Raw genomic sequence first — 19912 nt, forward strand, 5'->3', positions numbered from 1 at the left:
AAAAATGTTAACTGGTACAACAATTGAATTTGTATGTATTGTTTTGTTTTAATTAAACTTTCTAAATTCTTCAATGCGTAGCCTAGTCTAACACCAAATTCAAACGTTTTACCCAATTAGCACGAATAGTTTAGAATGGTCAGTTGTTCCGATGTGGCCATGAAACTTGGAAGTGAACACAGCTACTGCCACAGTGTGAGTTGATGCAGTAGTACAGTACAATTGTGCTCGGCGTTATCGCGAGACTGGACCATTAACAACCTGCTTGACACAGTACCGAGTGCTGCCTGCCCACTGCCAGGGTCGAACTGTGCTCAATAAACGAAGGGAGACGCCAACATCTGGCAACACATCATGAGAGGACGACGGAACCAGTAGAGGACTATTGTGGCTTGGCATTTCTGTGTAAGTATTGCGTCCGAACGTCGAGAAACACAGGGGCTGAAAGTTGGGATACCTTTGCTACCTCCACGCACTGCAGTTGTCGCGGTCAGCGACAGTTGCCGAGTTCCTTTGCTGTTTAAGGTTTTTACTAAGCTCCGGTTCATGAGTGTGTGCAGCCTACGGCCGCTCTGTTCAGTTCCAGCTCCTGTAGCCTAGTTGTTTTCGATCTGAAGTTAATTGTTTGCGTTTGAGGAAATATATTGGCCTATGAAACAGAGAAGTTTTCAAAAGTGAAAACATCGAAGTGGATTCCTTGTAGGCTAGGTGTTAATATTCGGTGTCTTTTTTTTTGCTTTCCCTTCATCACCACATAATCTTTAAACTAGTTTACGCGAAAGTGTCGACTCGGAGCGTGTTTGTAATGGACAATGTAGTTGGATTCACGTCGCAGGAAAACTAGCTGCTCGATTATTTATAAAGTTTCTTACTGTGTGACAGACGCACAATGGAAAGAGAGACATTACTTCGGTGGAACTCTGAAACAAGTTGTGGCGTCTAGTCTCTAGATTTGAAGTAACATATGGCATAAGGGGGAGCACAGCTGGAGGTAGCGTTTCCACTGCGGTGATGTCAGAGCAGCTGACTCCACAGCTTGCAGTGTAATTAGCAAACAGGGCACCAGTTTACTCACTCGCCTGCCTTCTCCCTAACCTTGCTCGGTGGGCAAGAGAGCTGGAGATTGGATTGGAGAGCCTGCTTCTCTGCTGGGCGTTTATGTGAGCCCTGTCTGTGTGCGTGCGTGCTTGATAAATGAACGGTCTCTTCATGAATGTCCGATAAACACGAAGAGTTGAATAGCGAACGTTTTTTTGTCCGTGTGGTAGCGTGTGTGCGACTGCTTGCACTTGCCTCGTCCTTTATGCAATTCCATGGGAAGCGCAAAAAGTAGCGATCAACTAATCGGACTGTTGCAACACGGAGAGGAAGGTAACTAGCCTACGTTCGGACAGCGACAGTGTATGTTTATTATAAGAGTTGCTACATTCTAACTCCTAATTTAAAAAACATATATCATGTCTGTTAAAGACTTTGAGACTTCTAAGCCATTGTGAAGAAAAATCTTTTCTAATTCACAGAACTGTTCGGATTAGTTTGTATATTATTAGTTTGAATGAAAGAAACCAAGTGTCTTGTACCGATCATATTACATACAATGCATTTAAGCAGAAAGTTTTTGCTTTTTGAAGGCTAACGGTAAAATCTTTAATTTTGTTCTATTCTTTAATTAGGCATTTTGTGTGGCCTTGTAACATCGTCAGCATAGCTCGCTCCCTCCGCTGCACTCTGAATGGCCTCCCAACGTTTATTTAATATCCAGTTTTTCCTGTTTTGTCCGTCAGGTTATGAAGGAAGAATGGAGTTCCCAGACCATAGCCGCCAGTTGCTGCAGTGTCTGAGTCAGCAACGTCACCAAGGTTTCCTCTGTGACTGCACTGTTCTCGTCGGCGAGGCGCGTTTCAAAGCGCACAGAGCCGTGCTGGCCTCGTGCAGCATGTACTTCCACCTCTTCTACAGGGACCAGCTGGACAAAAGGGACGTTGTGCATCTGAACAGTGACATTGTGACGGCCCCGGCTTTCAGCCTGCTCCTTGAATTTATGTATGAGGGGAAGCTTGAGTTCAGCGCCCTGCCAGTGGAGGATGTCCTGGCCGCTGCAAGCTACCTTCACATGTATGACATCGTCAAAGTCTGCAAAGGCAAGCTGAAAGACAAGGATCTGTCTTCGCTGGACGAGCGTCTGGGCGAGGGCATGGGCATAGGCATGGCCGCGCTGGGCTGTCTGGACAGCTCCTCTGATGGAGAGACGCAGCAGCACAGTGGCGGCAGCAGCAGCAAACACAAACAGGCGGGCACACGACGGCGGCCCCAGTCCCAGCAGCCCGCCCCGAGGGCCCCCCCGGCTGACGACTGTGACATGGACAGCAGCGAGGGCCGGCCGGCTGTCACAGATTGTGATAGGTCTGCTGTGGTGGTGGCGGGCAGGCAGAAGGCGAACGGTCACCCCGCCAGGTCCCCGGACCTTGTAGGTGTCAATTATGTGTCAGCCGAGGCCGAGGCCGGCGTCCAAACAGCTGGAAAAACAAAAGCTGATGTCAGTGGTCCGGCGTGCGCGGCCTCCCAGAGGTCCCGGGCGTCGGATGACATGGACTGCGCTCTGGATTTGTCTCTCAAGCCTCTGCCGGCCTGCCGCGACGCCTTCCACCCCTCCCATGTCTCAGGACAGCTGGCCCTCGACAGCCAGCAGCAGGGCTCTGAGCCACTTGTTAAAGACGAACAAGACTTGCTGTCAGAGCAGGGGGACAGTGAGCCGACGAGCCCGGAGGGCCAGCGCTTTGGGAATAGCGCCAGGAGCGCGGCGGTGACAGGGTTCGCTGCCCTCTTCCCGGGCAACAACGGCTCCAACGCCACCCTGCTAGCCCCAGAGGAGGAACTGATGGAGGGGGAGGGGGCAGAGGGGCTGCTGGTGGGGGCTGGAGGAGGGGGAGTGGGGGAGCGGGGCCAGGCGAGAGGCCGAGAGGCAGACAACGAGGGAGGGGGGAGAGGAGTGGGTCTCAGCCTGGTGGTAGGAGGAGGAGGAGGGGGAAGGAGGCTGCTGGGGGACAGCGAGGAGGAGGAAGAGGACGACCTGGCGTCCTCGGACATCTCCACGTCCAGCGGGGTCCTGCTGCCGCCGGGCCAGCAGGTGTGCGTGTGCCCGCTGTGCAGCAAGGTCTTCCCCAGCCCGCACGTGCTCCAGCTGCACCTGAGCTCGCACTTCCGCGAGAAGGACGGCGCTGTGCGCTCCAAGCTCTCGCCCGACGGCTCCGTGCCCACCTGCTCGCTCTGCGGCAAGACCTTCTCGTGCATGTACACGCTCAAGCGGCACGAGCGCACGCACTCCGGCGAGAAGCCCTACACCTGCGGCCAGTGCGGCAAGAGCTTCCAGTACTCGCACAACCTGAGCCGCCACGCCGTGGTGCATACGCGCGAGAAGCCGCACGCCTGCAAGTGGTGCGAGCGGCGCTTCACGCAGTCCGGGGACCTCTACCGACACATCCGCAAGTTTCACTGTGGCCTCGTCAAGACCCTCGCCATCGGCTAGGCACCGAGGAGTCCGAAACAACTCAACACACACACAAAAACACACTCATATATATATATATATATATACACAAACAAAACAAATAGCACTCGTGCCATGACAATATCAACATGACAAATATGTCTTTGTATCCACTCAAGACTACTCTATGCTACTGTACAGGTCTCTTTGAATCTCCTGCTGTTGCTGCACATGAAAACGTAGCCTAATTTGAGAGCACTGAGGGGCATCCTTTTGCATTAATGCTCAGTGAGGCTTTGCTAATTTCTAATGCACATAAGTGTGTTTAATTAGTGGTTGCCCACGGTGTTAATCTCCCTCTCTCTGTCTCCATCTCTCTCTCTCTCTCTTTTCGCCTGGGCATCTGCATGGTTCAAATAATAGACAATGTATGGTAGTCGAGAGATTTGGCCTTGGGCTCAAATATCTATTTGTCACCTCTGTATGCTGAATGAATGGAAATGCTGGAGGGCTGGATGCACTTGTGGTTTCTCCCATGAGAGCTGTGTTTTTTTCCTGAGCTTGAAATGAGAGAAAACAAATGAGTTGTGTGTGTATATATAGAAACACACTCTGTTCAAAGAGCAAATGATACAACCTTTCAGAGCAGCAGAACTTTCAGTGGTCAGCCTGTAGGCTCTCATTCATGACACAAAGCTCACAGTCCAAGCCTAGGATCCCTGCATTATACTTTAGACAGCTTAAAGTCTGAAGTATGACAACTACTGAGTATTTGTTTTGTTTGTTAGAATGTTGGGAGGTGTCATTTTTGACAGACCTTTGTTAGCACATCAGAAAATATTCTGTTATTTATATAATAGTAACTCCGTTTGCAGCAGGACCAGATCTGTTTGTTTTGTACATATCTACTGTAAGAGGCGCCTGCTTTGTTTAAGATGGGAGGGAGTTTATCAGGACTGTCACTTTGCCATGACGGCTCTGTGAAAGATTTGCCTCTTATTTGTGCTGTATTGAAATCGACTGCTGAACATCTGTTGGAGGTGGAAGTGGAAGAGTTTGTTGAGCGATAGGGCTTTTGTCAGAAAAAACATGGCAAGTTTTGCTTTATCGCCTACTGTAAGCGACAGAGAGGAGATGGCAACCATCTCTGGCATGCATCTGGGCTGCATCTGGCCCGGGTCTGCACTGGAGCAACAGTACGGTCTGTACTGTGAATAAGCTGGCTTGGGCGGCGTGCTGCTAAAGGACACGCACATGAGTCAAGTGCTGTAAGACTCTGGGCTTCCCCAGGAAGCACTGCACTGTGCCCTACTGTACCGCAGATGAGCTCATGTCATTGCACGATGTGGTCATTTCAGATGGGTAGACTTTCAGTGGCATCTCGCTTGTCCTGTTGATGTATTGTGGGGTCACCTTACTGGTCTAAGACTTTTTTTCCTTTGTTTTTCTTTCAATCTCTCCCTTTTCTGTCTCTCTCTCTCTCCATCCCTTTTGTGAAGTGGGTGAATGTGAAACAAGATCAGGCAGGATGGTGAAACTGATTTCATCAGTGAATAATTTGATTGACTGGGTCTCTGGTGTTAGAAGTCATAGAAGGTTGTTTGCTTTTCTGTTTTCTTTGGTTCTTACTTGATTCGGACATATACTGTATGCATCAGCATGAAAGCAGGTAGCACTAAAACTCCAACTTCTGTATGATTTAATCTCTCCTGAGAAAACTTGATTAGGATTATTTATTAGTATTTTTTATTTGGTTCAGGGTTTTTATTATCTGTTAAATTCTTGAAGTTTTAGAGAGCTTGTTTCTTTTGCTGGTACTATTTCAGTTGTTAAATGGGGTCACTTCAACCTTGTATCACAGGTGTAGTTACTGTTTGTGTTCATGAAGTGAGGTTTTGTAACTTTTTTGTCCAATGTTAAAAAACAAAACCAGAAGCTATCTTAAATGATTTTTTTTCTCACAAGATACTGAGAAGCACTTGTTTTGAGCATACATACTGTAGTTTTGACACTGATACTATGTAGGCTGCTATTTCTAACTATTTGTATATTTAATGTAAATATGTATTTTATTTATCAAAATAATTTTGTCTTTTGGTGTGTCAGACACAAGCTGAGTTGAGAAAAAAGATGCCTCTCAATAACCTTTTCGCAATCCTTTAAATCAAAGGTGTTTTTGACTCTCAGATTTAGTTTTCTTCCTTGAGAGGTCCTCCCTCTTGTTTATGCCTTGATTTGGTTGATGAGCAGCATTGAGTGGCATACAACTCCTAGAACTACTTATTTTGCCTTGTGTGAAGGATGTGGTGTTTCTTTGGTGCCAACACTCCAATGTTCCACCGAGCACCCACCAACAATTCAAGCTACTGCTCATTCTCCTGTTTATCGCCTGTTCAGATTTCTCCTTGAAGGAATCGTGCGTCTTCCCCACTCCGTCTCTCTACTGAAGGAGAATCAAGTCTCGCGTTGCACTTTTTTTTTGTATTGACCATTATGCTGGTATGTGAGAAATGTACGGAGGGAGAATTTATGCAGGTGCATAGCGTATGTGTGTCAGCACAGAAGGCAATGACTGATGCAGAAGAAAGAGTACTGTATGTTTCTGTTATTTTCCCCTATTCACACAGACAGGACTGCACCCCCACAACCATATGTTTTTTTTTTGTTGTTCTTGATTTTGTTGCACATTTACTTTTATAAAAGCCCCTGTAGAATAGTATTTTTTCCCCCTTTATTTTGTTTGTATACTTAAGGATCAGTTTAAACATTGTGATTTGGCTTTGTTGCAATTCTAAAGTATTTGATGTAGTCTGTATGAAGAGAACAGAGAAAAAGGATACCCTTCAGTCACTGGTTGTCTTGCCATGCATTTCAGTTGTATGTGTTGTTTTTCTGGTCATAACAATCTCATGATATCAAATGAATGTCACATTGTATATTTATCGAAGCTGAACATGGAGGAATGTAGTTTGTCTTGTCTTTTTCATTAACTCAAAATAAGACATCATTTCATACAGCTCTTGTTGAGAGATTGTGACGGTCATCTTCTTGATGTATGCATTTTGCTATTCCGAAGCAGTGTGAATGAGTACACTGTACTGTTTCTGTTTTTGCAAAACTAATGCAATTCTATTTATAATTCTAGAATCATTTGACAGCATCCATGTCTCGTTGACACAAGGTGGACAATATGTTCACCCAACCCTATCGACAGCCCTTCATGGTTGTTAAATGTCACAGACCGCACATATACATACTGTTTTTTTAGCAGTTAATTGACCGAAATGTCCTAATTGATAGATGTCACATCAAATTACTGAGGTAGAAAGTACCTATATTACATATTACAAACCACTCCAGCAAGGCCTATTTGGTCTCTCCTTGTCATTCTCTTTGTGTATGGGTAGGGTTTGAAGAGAAACACCAGCATGGAACAGTCACAAGAGCCAACGTTATGCATTGAGTCCTGTGCTTCTGGAAGTGGTGAATCCTAGATGGAAAAGTTTAGGTTTGGAGGAAAAACCTCCCCCTTTCGACTGCATGGATGTGTAATTCTGAAAATGTATTACGGTCTAGAGTCGAATTCAAATGTTAGTATGCATTAATACTGGAATATTGTCTTTTACAGGTTCAGACTGTGAAATTGTGTATAATCAGAAAAATATTTATTGATTCCTTGTGCAAAATTTTACTGTATCTCACAATTTTGATTTGTAAAATGAAAGATACTACTAAATGCAGAACTTTTTTCATAGACTTTGTAGAAGTGCCATTAGATTTAATATAATTTTTTAATAAGAAAGGTATATTTTATAGGAATCAAAAGCTTCAGTGATAGTGCTTTAGAAACCATAGATGACAATCTCTTTGATTTGACACTTGATAGATTTTGATGATCTGGAATTGTGTGTGCTTTTTTGTTAGCTCTTTTGACGTGTGCCTGTGTGTGTGTGCTGTGAAAATGTGACAATCTCCATTTAGGTCTTTTATTTAGAATGTGCATACATTAAAAGATCATTTTCTGTGACAGTGTGTGTGTGTGTGTTTCATTGAAAATAATTACACCGTGAAAAATAGATAGCTACAAATTAGTCTAATTATATCATATTGTAGATTCTGTGTTTATTTACATACATGTGTTTAAAAATGTTTACTTACAAAATATCTGTGTTATTGGTAGAGAAAACAACACCGTCTGGTGCAGGTGATACATTGGTTTGAAGTCGGGGGAAAATATTATATTTCAATAGAATTTCCAGCAACTGGACTTGGGAAAAATTGAGTTAACATCTAATACCCTGCTCTCAATAGCTGTGTATAGTCAAGAGTGTGTTACCAAGCAGTAATTTGTATTAAGCAGGCAAACAAAGAAAGAAAAACAAAACCGAAAAATGCATGTCTAATTTGGAATCTGAGCCAATTCCGTTGTCATTCTCCAGAGCACGATTCAAATGATTCCCCCCACCCTGAACATCTAAAAGAAATCCAGCTGCTCGCCTGTGCAGTTCCCACCCCCTTCCCCCCACAAAGTTCACACTCACCCACAACAGCAGGGGACAAGGCAGCACCCCGACCCCCACCATCACCAAAAAAATCCCAGCCTCTGCCTCATCCTACGAACTCCATTGTGTTCGGGGTCCGGGGTGTAGTACTTTGGTCGTCCCTATTGTCCGCTTCCCCCAGCCCCAACCCCCTCCAAGCAAACCAACTCTCACTTTTGGGACACAAACAGACAACGTGGAAACACAGGCCCGCCATGCCAGAACCACAGGAATGAAAGAATAGAACATGCACACAAGGTGCTCACATGTTTGAAACAGTTCTACATCAAATGGGTCTGAGATGTAGCTCCTAAACGCTTCATTGCGCTATGACAATCATGAATCATCGGACGATGGAGAGATTATTAATTTGGGTGAATAGAAACAATAAATGGCATATAGTTTGTGCAGTTCTAAGCTATTGTATATATCGTTTGTATAGTTGACACACACACCCATATATATAAGCCTTACAACTTCAATCAGTGTCAAACAGATCATAAACTCTTAAATGTGTATATGGGATTATGACGGTGAGGACACGTTGACAGTGATTGGAGAGGCAATGCTCGAAAGCACTGAGTGAAAGAAGAGTTACGACACTCTGCTGCAATAATATTAGTGGATAAAAAGTCTAACATGTGTATGATGTACACTTAACATATTCACATATTTAATCTCCCTCAGTTTATTTGTAATAACTGAATGGAGACCTTTACAGATGCTTGACTTCCTTCCACTCTTCCAGCTAGCTGTTTGTGTGTGTGTGTGTGTGTGTGTGTGTGAGAGAGAGAGAGAGAAAAAGAGAGAGAGAGGAGGGAGGGAGGAGGGATGGAGGCTGTTTTGTATGGTTTGATATTTGCATGCAGTCCCCAGGTAATAGGAAGACTTTGGAGAAGAAGTGAAGTGGAAAGTTGCATGTCTTCACCTCCCAAGGCCAGCGGTGGGAGCCCTTGACCTCTGCTCACGGCACCCGAGACAGCTGGTGCTCGACCGTGTTCACTTCTTTATTTATTTATTTGCCAACAAAAGACAGGTGGTCACACTTGAAAATGAGAGGTGCTTGTAGCACACACACACACAAACACATAGATACACCGAGAAACACACACACACACACACACACACACACACACACACACACACACACACACACACACACACACACACACACACACACACACACACACACACACACACACACACACACACACACACACACACACACACACACACACACACACACACACACACACACACACACACACACACACACACACACACACACACACACACACACACCAAATCACACATACACACACAAACACAGTAGCATGCATACACATTCTTAAGGATGAAAAAAGAACAAACAGCGATGTTCCAGCCTGGATGTCATCTGAGACATTTTTTTTTTTTTCAAAGAAACAGGACCACTGCCTCAAGGGGACAATGCCATCACACAAAACCAGTTCACAACAGCACTCCTGAACTGCACACACATTTAAATTGGTCCTTTAAAATGATGTTTAACTGCACTGTAATATGTATTATTATATCTAGATGTTCTAGTGAAAAAGAGAAATAATAGTTATAATTAGTTGATAAAACCTAGGGTTCTCTTCTTTTGGATTGCACATCTGGTTTCTCAAGGGGTTAACAAAGGAGATGTTCCAAAAATGTTCACTCCTGGATGCCATCAGACATTTTGGCTTTCAAGGAAACTACTGTCTCAGTGGGATCATGCCACCACACGTTTACACTAGTAAAAAAAAAACAGTTAATCTGTTTGTCTTTTAGATCAATAATTTCTATCACCATGCTTCCATAAAAACAGAAAGAAATAATAATCAGGTTAATACAACCTGGCTCAATATATTTTGGAAACAGCAAGTGGTGGACAACATGTTTAATAGAAGTTCTGAGTGTCCATTCAAATTGATTATGATAATATTCTACTGAGGTTCAACTCGGCAGAATTTAGGAAATCAAATAAAGAACAAGAACCTGCTTCATTGAGCAGGAAATATTGAACTGCAGTCCACAGAACTGTGTGTGTTCTGCTATGTCCCCATCACAGTGTGGAAATGTCATTTTAAATCCACAGATGTTTTCATATGGCATGAAGTAGATGAACAATACAGGAGCAGACACAACTCTATGGCTATCAACAATCATCTGGTAAAAGGCCTGTAAGGAGAAGGGATACAACAGGTGCTTACACACTTTGCACCTGCACTATAATCATCCACCTGCCCAGGATAGACCTTACTGTAGTTTCAACAGTATATACTGACTGGTGTGGTTGGTCTCTCAGCGTTGGGCTGTGGTTGCCTCCTCGAGCGTCCGAGTTGCTGGTGTTGAAGTGTCCTTGGCCCAGTGCACAGCTGTCACTTACTCACCCTAGCTAACTCATATTTATAGCAGCAGCATCACTGAGAAAGGCGCTCTTTCCCTCTCCTATTCAAATACACACACAAGTGCAACCACACACACACACACACAGACACACACAGTCATATACTTACAATCACACATGACACACACACACTTACACCCAAACACACAAAGTAACACACACACACACACACACACACACACACACACACACACACACACACACACACACACACACACACACACACACACACACACACACACACACACACACACACACACACACACACACACACACACACACACACACACACACACACACACACACACACACACACACACACACACACACACACACACACACACACACACACACACACACACACAGTCATATACTTACAATCGCACAGCACACACACATTCAACACACAGTCACACACACACATACATTCAACACACAGACACATACACAGACACACACACACTCTTTCTCCAGGCACAGCTGGTCCTTACAAGAAAGGGAGTGAGACAAAGCCACACGCCTGGTCTTAAGTCCAGCAGAACGGCAGCCAGCAGGCCCACCCCAGAGCAGGCCCTGGCATGTGCCCCCCGGAGGAGGGGGGAGACGGGGAGAGGAGAGATGGAGGAGGACCCCAGCCTGGAAGTCTGAGCATGACCTTTTTCAGTAAATCGCCAGGGCTCGGGGGCTCACGATGAAAAACCACAACAGCTGCATGCATGGTGCCATTTAAAAAAGAATCGCTTCACCACTTCACCATTCAAAAAACATCACTCGAAGATGGACTTGGAGGATGGAGCTCAGCAGACAACTAATCAGACTGTACCATCGAAGATCGCCCAACACTCATACGACTAAACGCCTGTATTATCACCTCAAGCCACACTAGAGAAAGGATTAATCCAAACTACCAATTACATATCTCACACACATGTTTCCTCACAATGAAACAATGAAACTTTAAAGCAGTTTAAGTCTCAGATCAGATGTTGAGAAATGACCCAAGCATAAAGGTATCACACAGGACAAGAGATGCCATTGTGCCTTTGTAGCTCCCCCACCCACCCGCCCGCCGGCCCACCTCGCCCCTCCCTGGCCGAATCCGTGTGTGGGGCCCAACAGGCTGACTCTAACGGAGGACCATTATTTAAGACAGGCTGCCTGGGACATGCGGACGCCTCCTCCCCACCATCGGAACCAGCTGCTTGCGCACTCAGCCAGAAATCAAGCGTCGCCTTGCAGATACCAACCGCGGAGAACTCCCCGCAGACTGGTCACAACTGGCCGAGCAGATCATGAACGGGTGGCCCAACTGTTGTCAAGGGCTGCCACCCTGATACCCAATCATCTTTCTTTTTTTTTTCTCCCCCCATTTCGAACATCTGCAATATGACATTAGGTTTGAAATGAGATTAGAAATGCATTAGATATTAGATTTGTTTGTTTTTTTAAAACGAGAACTGAAGTAGGAAGGCTTTGCTGTGATTTTCCAAGAGACAAAAAGTAAGCAGTATCCAAATCTGAGATCAGTGTGAAGGCTCACACAGACAATACAGCCTTTATTTAATTGACGTATTTCCATGGTGTGCCCAAGTTAATTGATAATTAGTTTGGGTTTGGGCCAGAGCTGCCCTCTGTTGGTGGAAGTTTGGCATGAACAGTGGTACTCTCCCTAGAGCAGACAAGTCTGGGGCCTATCTGCGGCCCCTTCCCCAAAATATGACAGTGTTTTGATTTGGTACATTTCACTATATTTCTGACAGTTCTTAGTAATTATGGTGTTAATGCAGGAGTTAACAATCAGAGGTATATGGGAAAACTACTCGATCATAGCCAATACTGATTAATCATTTTGCAAGCAAATTCACTGGTCTGTTTATCATTTTCTTTAAGATAAAGGTAATTCAAATTTATTTTCAGATTTGTTTAGATAATACATATTTTTGTAAATGATTCTTAGATAATACATAATTCCCACTATGGCTCTTAGTGGGTCAATTGAGGGCATGTAAAACTGAAAACAAAGAGCTGACCCTATAGTGGTATAGTCAGTCAAAAAATGTTTGAACACCCATCCTAGACAGCAAGACAGACACTGCATTGACTAGACCCCCGTACACTGGACCAGAACCTGATACAGGTCTTATCTATTCCAGAATCAGAATCTTTGACAGAATTGAAGAGGCCATGGACTATCAGGACTGAGTCAATTATTTTATGTAGTTTTTTGTAGAGTGGACTTAATCATGTCATGCTTAGTCTCAAATAAGACATCAACATCTCTTGGGTGGCCGCTGGCTGGCACTATACACTGCATGGATTGACACAATACATTGTAGACTGATGGTATTCATTCACCCAGTGCATGTAGAGTAGTCACAAAGAGGAAGTCATGAGGAAAGGTCAGTGCGGTGCTTAAGTGTGTGAACAACAGATAAGGGCATTATAAAGAAAGTGAAACACAGATGTGGTTTACTGTAATATTATCACAGACGTGTTCAGAGTTTTACAGAGGCAGCTTTTGGTAGCATCAGTTGAGCATGTAAATGTCTGCTGGTGTAATGGACTATAAGCTTGTCTCTTTTTTGTTAAGTGAATATTCAAGAATCTCAGCTGTTGGAATGAAACCTGAGAAAATCACATACCCCTCTTACACAGAACAATAGAGACAAAACACACCAACTGATTCTATATACATTATGGTTATGGATAGGTTTTTGTCCAACTTTGTTGTGGCAACTACTATGCTATTGACAAATCTTAAGTAGCTAGTCACACATTCAAATGACCTACAAGTAGATTCCTGGTCACATAGCACACTAAAAGATAATAGTATTTGATTAAATGTCTAAAATCAGATGTGCTACATTTGTGGAAATGAAACCTTTGTGGACATTTCCAGGTAAGAACTGGTATTATTTGTTGTCCATGATAGAAGAGCGCTCATGAAGTTCCACAAAACTATACGTGTACCAGATAAAGAATTTATTGAACAGGATATAAAACTTCAGCGAATACACACTACAAATGTTCAGCAATGTCAAGTCTTGCATCCTACAAATACACATCACTCAAAGGCCACAGGTATTAGGGGAAATGGGATGGAAATAGAAAACATCTTATTCAGATAAGGAACATTTCCGCACTATTTGGAAATAAGAGGTCCAATGTTTTTCACTCCCTCAGTTAAACAAAGATTCAGTACAACTTTCATGATAGACATACATCTTATAAACAAACACAGCCACTCCTTTAAAGACTTTATTACAGGAAACACACAAATGTACACATTTATACAGAAGTATTGCAGTAAAAACGTAAACATGCATATAAAATATAGTCTTAATTGATTTCAATGCATCATTACAGTTTAAAAAGAGTTCAAGCATATTCCAGTCCTTTAGTTGGCTTCATGGTCCTTCAGTCTTCGATTACGATGAGCAGCTACAGCAATAAGCCTTGTCATACCGATCAGTGTAACTGCAGAGATACATGAAGCAATATTTTAGACTACATGGTCTTTAGTGCTACTGATGAACAGAACCGGATCTTCTCATAGAAAGAATAAAGAGAATCACACACTCAAAGTAGCAAAGTTAGTTTGAGTGCAACCTGAATAACAGAACCTAAATGGAGAAATGTTGTAACTGAAGTGCTAATTCTTTCCTGGCCATATATAGCAGTCAGCACCTCATGAATATCTAGTAGTATGTTTGCCCACCCCTTCATTGATCTTAACCCCAGAGGCTAGAGGCAGAGTTACACAAACCAAATTTGAGTTCAACACAAGGTCAGAAAGGCACTTTACTACAGTAACCAACTCTACGATCAACTAAAAAGACAAAACAAACTTCATTTATAGCAATCAAAATCATTTGGCTATTGTAGAGCTCCCTCAAGAGTCACGATATATTTATATTTTACAATGCACTTGTAAATAGCAAACTTCTTGTGACTTGTCCCCCCTGTACACAATGAAAATGCTTTTGTTGTAGAGGTGAAGGATTAACAACAGGCAAAAACCAATCTCCAAAGAGCTATATCCAGAGTTCCAACTCTAAGTGAAAAGTAAAATTCTATGACTTTTCCCTGACAAAACAAAAACTGAATTTCCATGACTTACTATATAATGAAAAGTACAATATACCGACCAATGATTTCAGAGCACCCATGTAGCGTTCAAGAACCTTTAATTTTTTAGAGCGGGAGAAGAATAAATGGGCACAGTTGGCACACTCAAGCAAGCAGTAAAGCTAATAACCAGCTAACAACCATGAAAATATATTCATATTAATGAAATTCCCTGATATTCCAAGATTTTGGCCCAAAAATGATAAAATTTCCTGACTTTCCATGTCTGGAATAGACTTCCTAAAGATCCATGATATTCCAGAAATTCCATGACCCGTGGGAACCCAGTATATCTACTGACAAGGTAATGTTTCACTATTCTCGCGGGATTTGTCGGGCCACCGTTCTTGAAGTTGCATGGCTGGTTTTCTCGGTAGCAACTCGCTATGTCTATACTGTATAGCTATGCTGGGTGAACGATTTGCCCATTACAAGTTCATTTACCATCAAATTAGCTTCGTAAAGGTTATACTAAGGTGAAAATCTTGTATAGTGTACCTTTAAATTGAGGAATAACAATCAATTTGGCTCAGACATCACAACCAATGACAAAATATTAACCCTATATTAACAATGAAGCAATTCTAAACAAACAATGTGTGGTGAAGTGGCCATGTTGCAGGTAAAGCGATCACTAAATCTATCCTACTGAGCCCTAAAGCACAGCTTACAGCTCCCCCTTCTGGACAACAGTTTAAGACCACATTCCTTGTATGAACCCAAGGTGACTAAAATACAACACCCACAATTCTTTCAAAATATATTGCGATCAGGAACCGTTCCATATAGGAACACATGATCTATCCTACACTTTTAAATGTAGACTCGTTTATGGCTACATTTGACCTTGGAAAGGTCTGCGGCGCTCCTTGAGGGCCTTTAAGTTATGAAAACTTTAACCATCAGCGACACATGGAAAATATAATACTTACTGAAATAAGAGTTGAACAATAATAATAACATTACAAGGTAACATCAAACTATTAGGCCTAAGTGAATGCGAGTGAACACTTGGCTCACAGGTACGGGTTGGCAGGTCTGTAAATGTACTGAATGACCATCCCATCAATGAATTTGCAGAAAATACTCTGTGGTGAAGCAAGGAAGGTGTGGGTTGGAACAGAGTATACTATACTTATTCTAACCTAAGTGTGCATGTATGCGCTCCATGGTAATGCAGGCATTAGGAGTAAATGTAGAACAATTGATCCATGCTAATGCAGGCAGACAGTGTGTGCGTGTTTTGTTGTACTCACTCTACAGTGATACAGAAGGTGCAGCAGTGACTGGTGCAGCCGATGCACTGCTGGGTGCAGGAGGTGCAGATTGGACGTTCACACTGAGAGCAGGGCTTTCTGGACGCACTGGCCTTCAGGCACACACTGCAGCCTGTGGGAGCTGCCGCACCATCCATGGATACACAATCTTCCAACACAAACACAAACAGACAAACATTTACTGTTAGCTCCAAAGTAAAACTGTTAGCTTGCTAACTAGCTAAATGTGGAAGCTTTTATAGGCAAACTTTTAGGCCCGTCACTTTAAGCACTAAAGCACTGCTTTGAATGAAACATTTAGCATAAGCCTATGTTTTAAAAAGAATGCCCAGACCAATAATGTTGACAGGAGCATCAATCTACTATTTCTACAGTAAGGAATTTCCATTGCCTACCATAGGAGTTCGTCACATCTGAATTAGCACCCCTTAATGCAAAACAATCCAGAGTTAAGCCCACGAGTTAACACACCTCTTGAAGATAATGCTAGCCGTCAGCCTTGTCTAAGTTAACTTTGCTAACGTTTTGCTGAGCCTACCCTATGACCAACTAACTAAACAACGAATAAATTGACTACATTTGTTGCACACTTGAAACAAAATGTCTTCAAAAGTATGTAGAAGGTGGTTACATTTAGTTCCACTCCACTCAATCACTTCACAAATTAAATTTCCACTTGCAGGCTATGCTGCTTTAATTTCTAATTATTTAGTTTATTTTCTTGAACTGCTATTTCTTATCCTGGACTCCCACCTTGGGCAGCCGTGGCCTACTGGTTAGCGCTTCGAACTTGTAACCGGAGGGTTGCCGGTTCGAACCCTGACCAGTAGGAACGGCTGAAGTGCCCTTGAGCAAGGCACCTAACCCCTCACTGCTCCCCAAGCGCCGCTGTAGTAAGTCAGCTCACTGCGTCGGGATTAGTGTGTGCTTCACCTCACTGTGTGTTCACTGTGTGCTGAGTGTGTCTCACTAATTCACGGATTGGGATAAATGCAGTGACCAAATTTCCCCTCACAGGATCAAAAGAGTATATATACTTATACATACTGGATAGAAAAGGCAACCACCTAGTGAATAAAAATCTACATGTTTGAATGGCCAAAAAAAGGATAAATCATATGGTATTCCACACATGGTGTTAGGGTAGCCTACTCTGCACGTCATTGACAGTGAGCGGTAACTTCAATCATTTGCATTTATCATGCTAAAACTGACACCAGGCATTATATGCTGATGCCTGACCCAAAGGGAAAATTATAATAAAAAAGAGAGACACGTTGAACTTTAAAGTCTATAATGTTGGTTTGGCTGTTCATTGATTTCACTCATCTGCCAAACTTGTTTTTAAGATATGTTCATAGCAAAAATAGATGCATGCGATTCATTTAGATTATTTAATCAGAGTATGTAATTAATTAGATTACATGTTTTAATTGATTGAGCCCTAATATAAATATCTCCCCGCAAACTGCTAGAATAAGGCAAAAAAGGATCAAAATCTGGTTGGTTACTACAGGACTACAGGAAGGGGTGGGAAATGTATCTGGTATAACACAGCCAATTATCTGGCCTTGGTTGTAGAAATATTCTTATTTCAAGTGGTAGAATTAAGTTGTAACTTGTGTAAATGACATTCTGACATGTAAAGTTTGCCAAACATAGCTAAACACTCAGTAAAAGGCAGGTAAACACTGGGCATTGATAACACTTCAACCATGACATTGTTTGTGATACTTAAATTAAATAAAATAAGTAAACTGGAATGAGCATAAAATAGGAACGTAATGCTTGTTTAAATCCCAGGTACATAGAGATAACTGACATCAACCTTGTTCCTTTTATTCATGTTTACTGAAAGATTGCATATTTATCAGCCCTTTACTCTGCCCATCAGTGCAACACCACTGGTTTCTATTCAATCAAAGGGGTTTGTGTTCCCCTAAAAGTGAGCGGAAACGTGTTGCAATTCTAAATTCCCGGACATACCGGTCCAACATATCAGGAATCACAGAGTTAGAAATTGCACGTGTGGCCTAGACCATACAGGAATTACCTGGAGCAGCTGTTGTCTTTTTGAGCTTGCCGTCGAATCCAATCACAGTCTGTCCCTTGAGGAGAGTGTGGGCTCCATTTGCCATAGGAGCCTCTTTGGAGAGATGGCCATTACATGACTTGTCCTCCCCGCTCACTTTCCATAGTCTGTCCATAACGGCTTTGGTCCCATTGAAAAGCAAGTTCTTCGTCTTTTCTAAAGGGCAAATTGGTCAAATATCAGCGGGAAGTCATGCCAACAAATCAGGTCAGCATTCAGAACTGGAGCCACTTCTGAGAAACATAAGTAAAATCTGAAATATGCCCAAATGCATCTTCACCCCATTAACAGTTCAAATTGAAGAGGACAGACATCAGATCCGAGCAATAACATTCAAGCTACATTGCAAAGACGAATTTACTACAATAAATACCATTACCAGAGGATGATCATGCAGACATTTAGGTACTTGCCAAAAAGGGGTCAAAGCAAAGGAGAAAGTGGTAAAAGAAAAAGGAGAGAATGAAATAGAAGCAGTGCTCGAAGTGGGCTGGTACGAAGTAAAAACATGAAAGGTACCTGCACTGTACTCCAAATCAGGTTCTGTGTGTACTCCGGGGTTAATGAATTAAACTACATTACCCAGGAGTGTGGCGCTACGTGACACTCACCTGTTTCCCCAAACTTTAACCTCTACTTGTGCAGCTTTCTATCGTTAAGAGACAGCAAAGAGGCTACAGAATCACCGCACATTGCTAATTAAGCTGCTCTGACAGGAGGTAATCTTTGCGCATCTTAAAATGCCTAATAGAACACTCCAACACCAGCATAAGTAACATGTTTAAATTTAACACGCAATAGTTTTTAATGAGGCAATGTTTACTTCCTGAAGTGAGTTTTAGGAGTGTTAAGTTACCAAACGGAAATAGTTTTTTTGCCCCGACGTCTCAATCACAATGGGTTGAAAAGTCAAGACTCATGGGTTCAACGCTTTAGCTTGTTCTAAAGGATCTTTGTTTAACATACAAAATATTGCATGACAGTATCAAAAGGCTGTCGATTCGCCCTGTACCACCAAATTGGCCAAGATACAATCTAACGTTATGGCATGGCATACGCGTAATCACGATCAAAAAGCCAACATCGATGCTAACGTTAACTCACATTTGTTAAACTCCCACATTGAAACAAGTTGGCCTCTTAGCAGCTGTTATAAGTTACGGTTTGTTCGACGTCTACGGAGTTTCAACTACATAACCATGCCATGATTTAAATGGAAACTCAAACAAAAGTAACGTTAACATGGACGATTTCATTAACAAGTGAAACGTGCTTGATTGCGGAAACACGTTATGTGAGATGAGACAGCAGCACTAGCTATAGTCACTAGCAGTTAAGCTAAGCCGTGTCAACCTAAAATGTCTCTGGTAACTTATTTTGATTTGAGGCTAGGTTAGCATTAACGTTACGTTAGCTTGATAACACATTCGAGACCTGTTCACTTAGCTAACGTTAACACTAACTGTTAACATTGTCGAAAAACTGGCAGCACTTCAAAAATATAACACATAGGCTACAAATGAGTAATTTAAACAATAAAAGCGGTCTCTTTTGAGGTTGTGAAGCAATTGAGCAGTAACTTCAAATGTCTCACCGTATATTTCTTGTCGGTACATGTTCCCAAACACTCCATGACTGCTTAATTCCTTTTGACTAACATGAATTTTATATTGTGAGGAGAATGTCTCCGTAAATGGACAGGATCTCTTAGGCATATCTACAAAGTATGAAATAGTTTCTTTAACGTTATTGCAGGTTTTTGATCCCGCAAACAAAGCTCTTGAACTGCGGGAAACGCTCCTCCGTGTTGAGGTATAAACACGATTTCGCGGGAACTCACGCAGGCCCTCCTTCAAGTTTGGATGTGGGCCAGGCCAGGCGCTCTTTATCACCCTTGGCTTCTTCTGTGTTTTGCAATGACTAAACGACCTCCACCTACTGGTATGGAGTGAAAATTCAGTATCACCTAAA

General features: G+C 42.7%; 2 protein-coding genes across 3 annotated transcripts; one reads left to right on the forward strand and one right to left on the reverse strand.

The window, feature by feature from the left end:
* Positions 1-275: 275 nt before the first annotated feature.
* On the forward strand, positions 276-7514 carry zbtb42 (zinc finger and BTB domain containing 42). Of its 2 annotated transcripts, none has more exons than XM_076299730.1 (2): positions 276-405; positions 1785-7514. In XM_076299730.1, exon 2 carries the CDS (start codon positions 1799-1801, stop codon positions 3524-3526), a length of 1728 nt encoding a protein of 575 aa, XP_076155845.1. In that variant the 5' UTR covers positions 276-405; positions 1785-1798; the 3' UTR covers positions 3527-7514. The 2 variants fall into 2 exon arrangements, with proteins under 2 accessions (XP_076155845.1, XP_076155844.1); XM_076299729.1 differs by lacking the exon at positions 276-405 and adding an exon at positions 651-1371.
* Positions 7515-13411: 5897 nt separating this feature from the next.
* Positions 13412-19808, reverse strand: siva1 (SIVA1, apoptosis-inducing factor). The gene is made up of 4 exons (XM_076299732.1): positions 19536-19808; positions 17903-18097; positions 15829-15997; positions 13412-13921 (listed from the first exon to the last, which is right to left on the reverse strand). Exons 1-4 carry the CDS (start codon positions 19654-19656, stop codon positions 13873-13875), a joined length of 534 nt encoding a protein of 177 aa, XP_076155847.1. The 5' UTR covers positions 19657-19808; the 3' UTR covers positions 13412-13872.
* Positions 19809-19912: the final 104 nt, after the last annotated feature.

Source organism: Alosa pseudoharengus, unplaced genomic scaffold (genome assembly GCF_046254945.1).
Source record: "Alosa pseudoharengus isolate Yale_2024_CS ecotype anadromous, Long Island Sound unplaced genomic scaffold, YU_APseudo_1.1 YU_APseudo_1.1_scf_22, whole genome shotgun sequence".
Lineage (NCBI taxonomy): Eukaryota > Metazoa > Chordata > Actinopteri > Clupeiformes > Clupeidae > Alosa > Alosa pseudoharengus.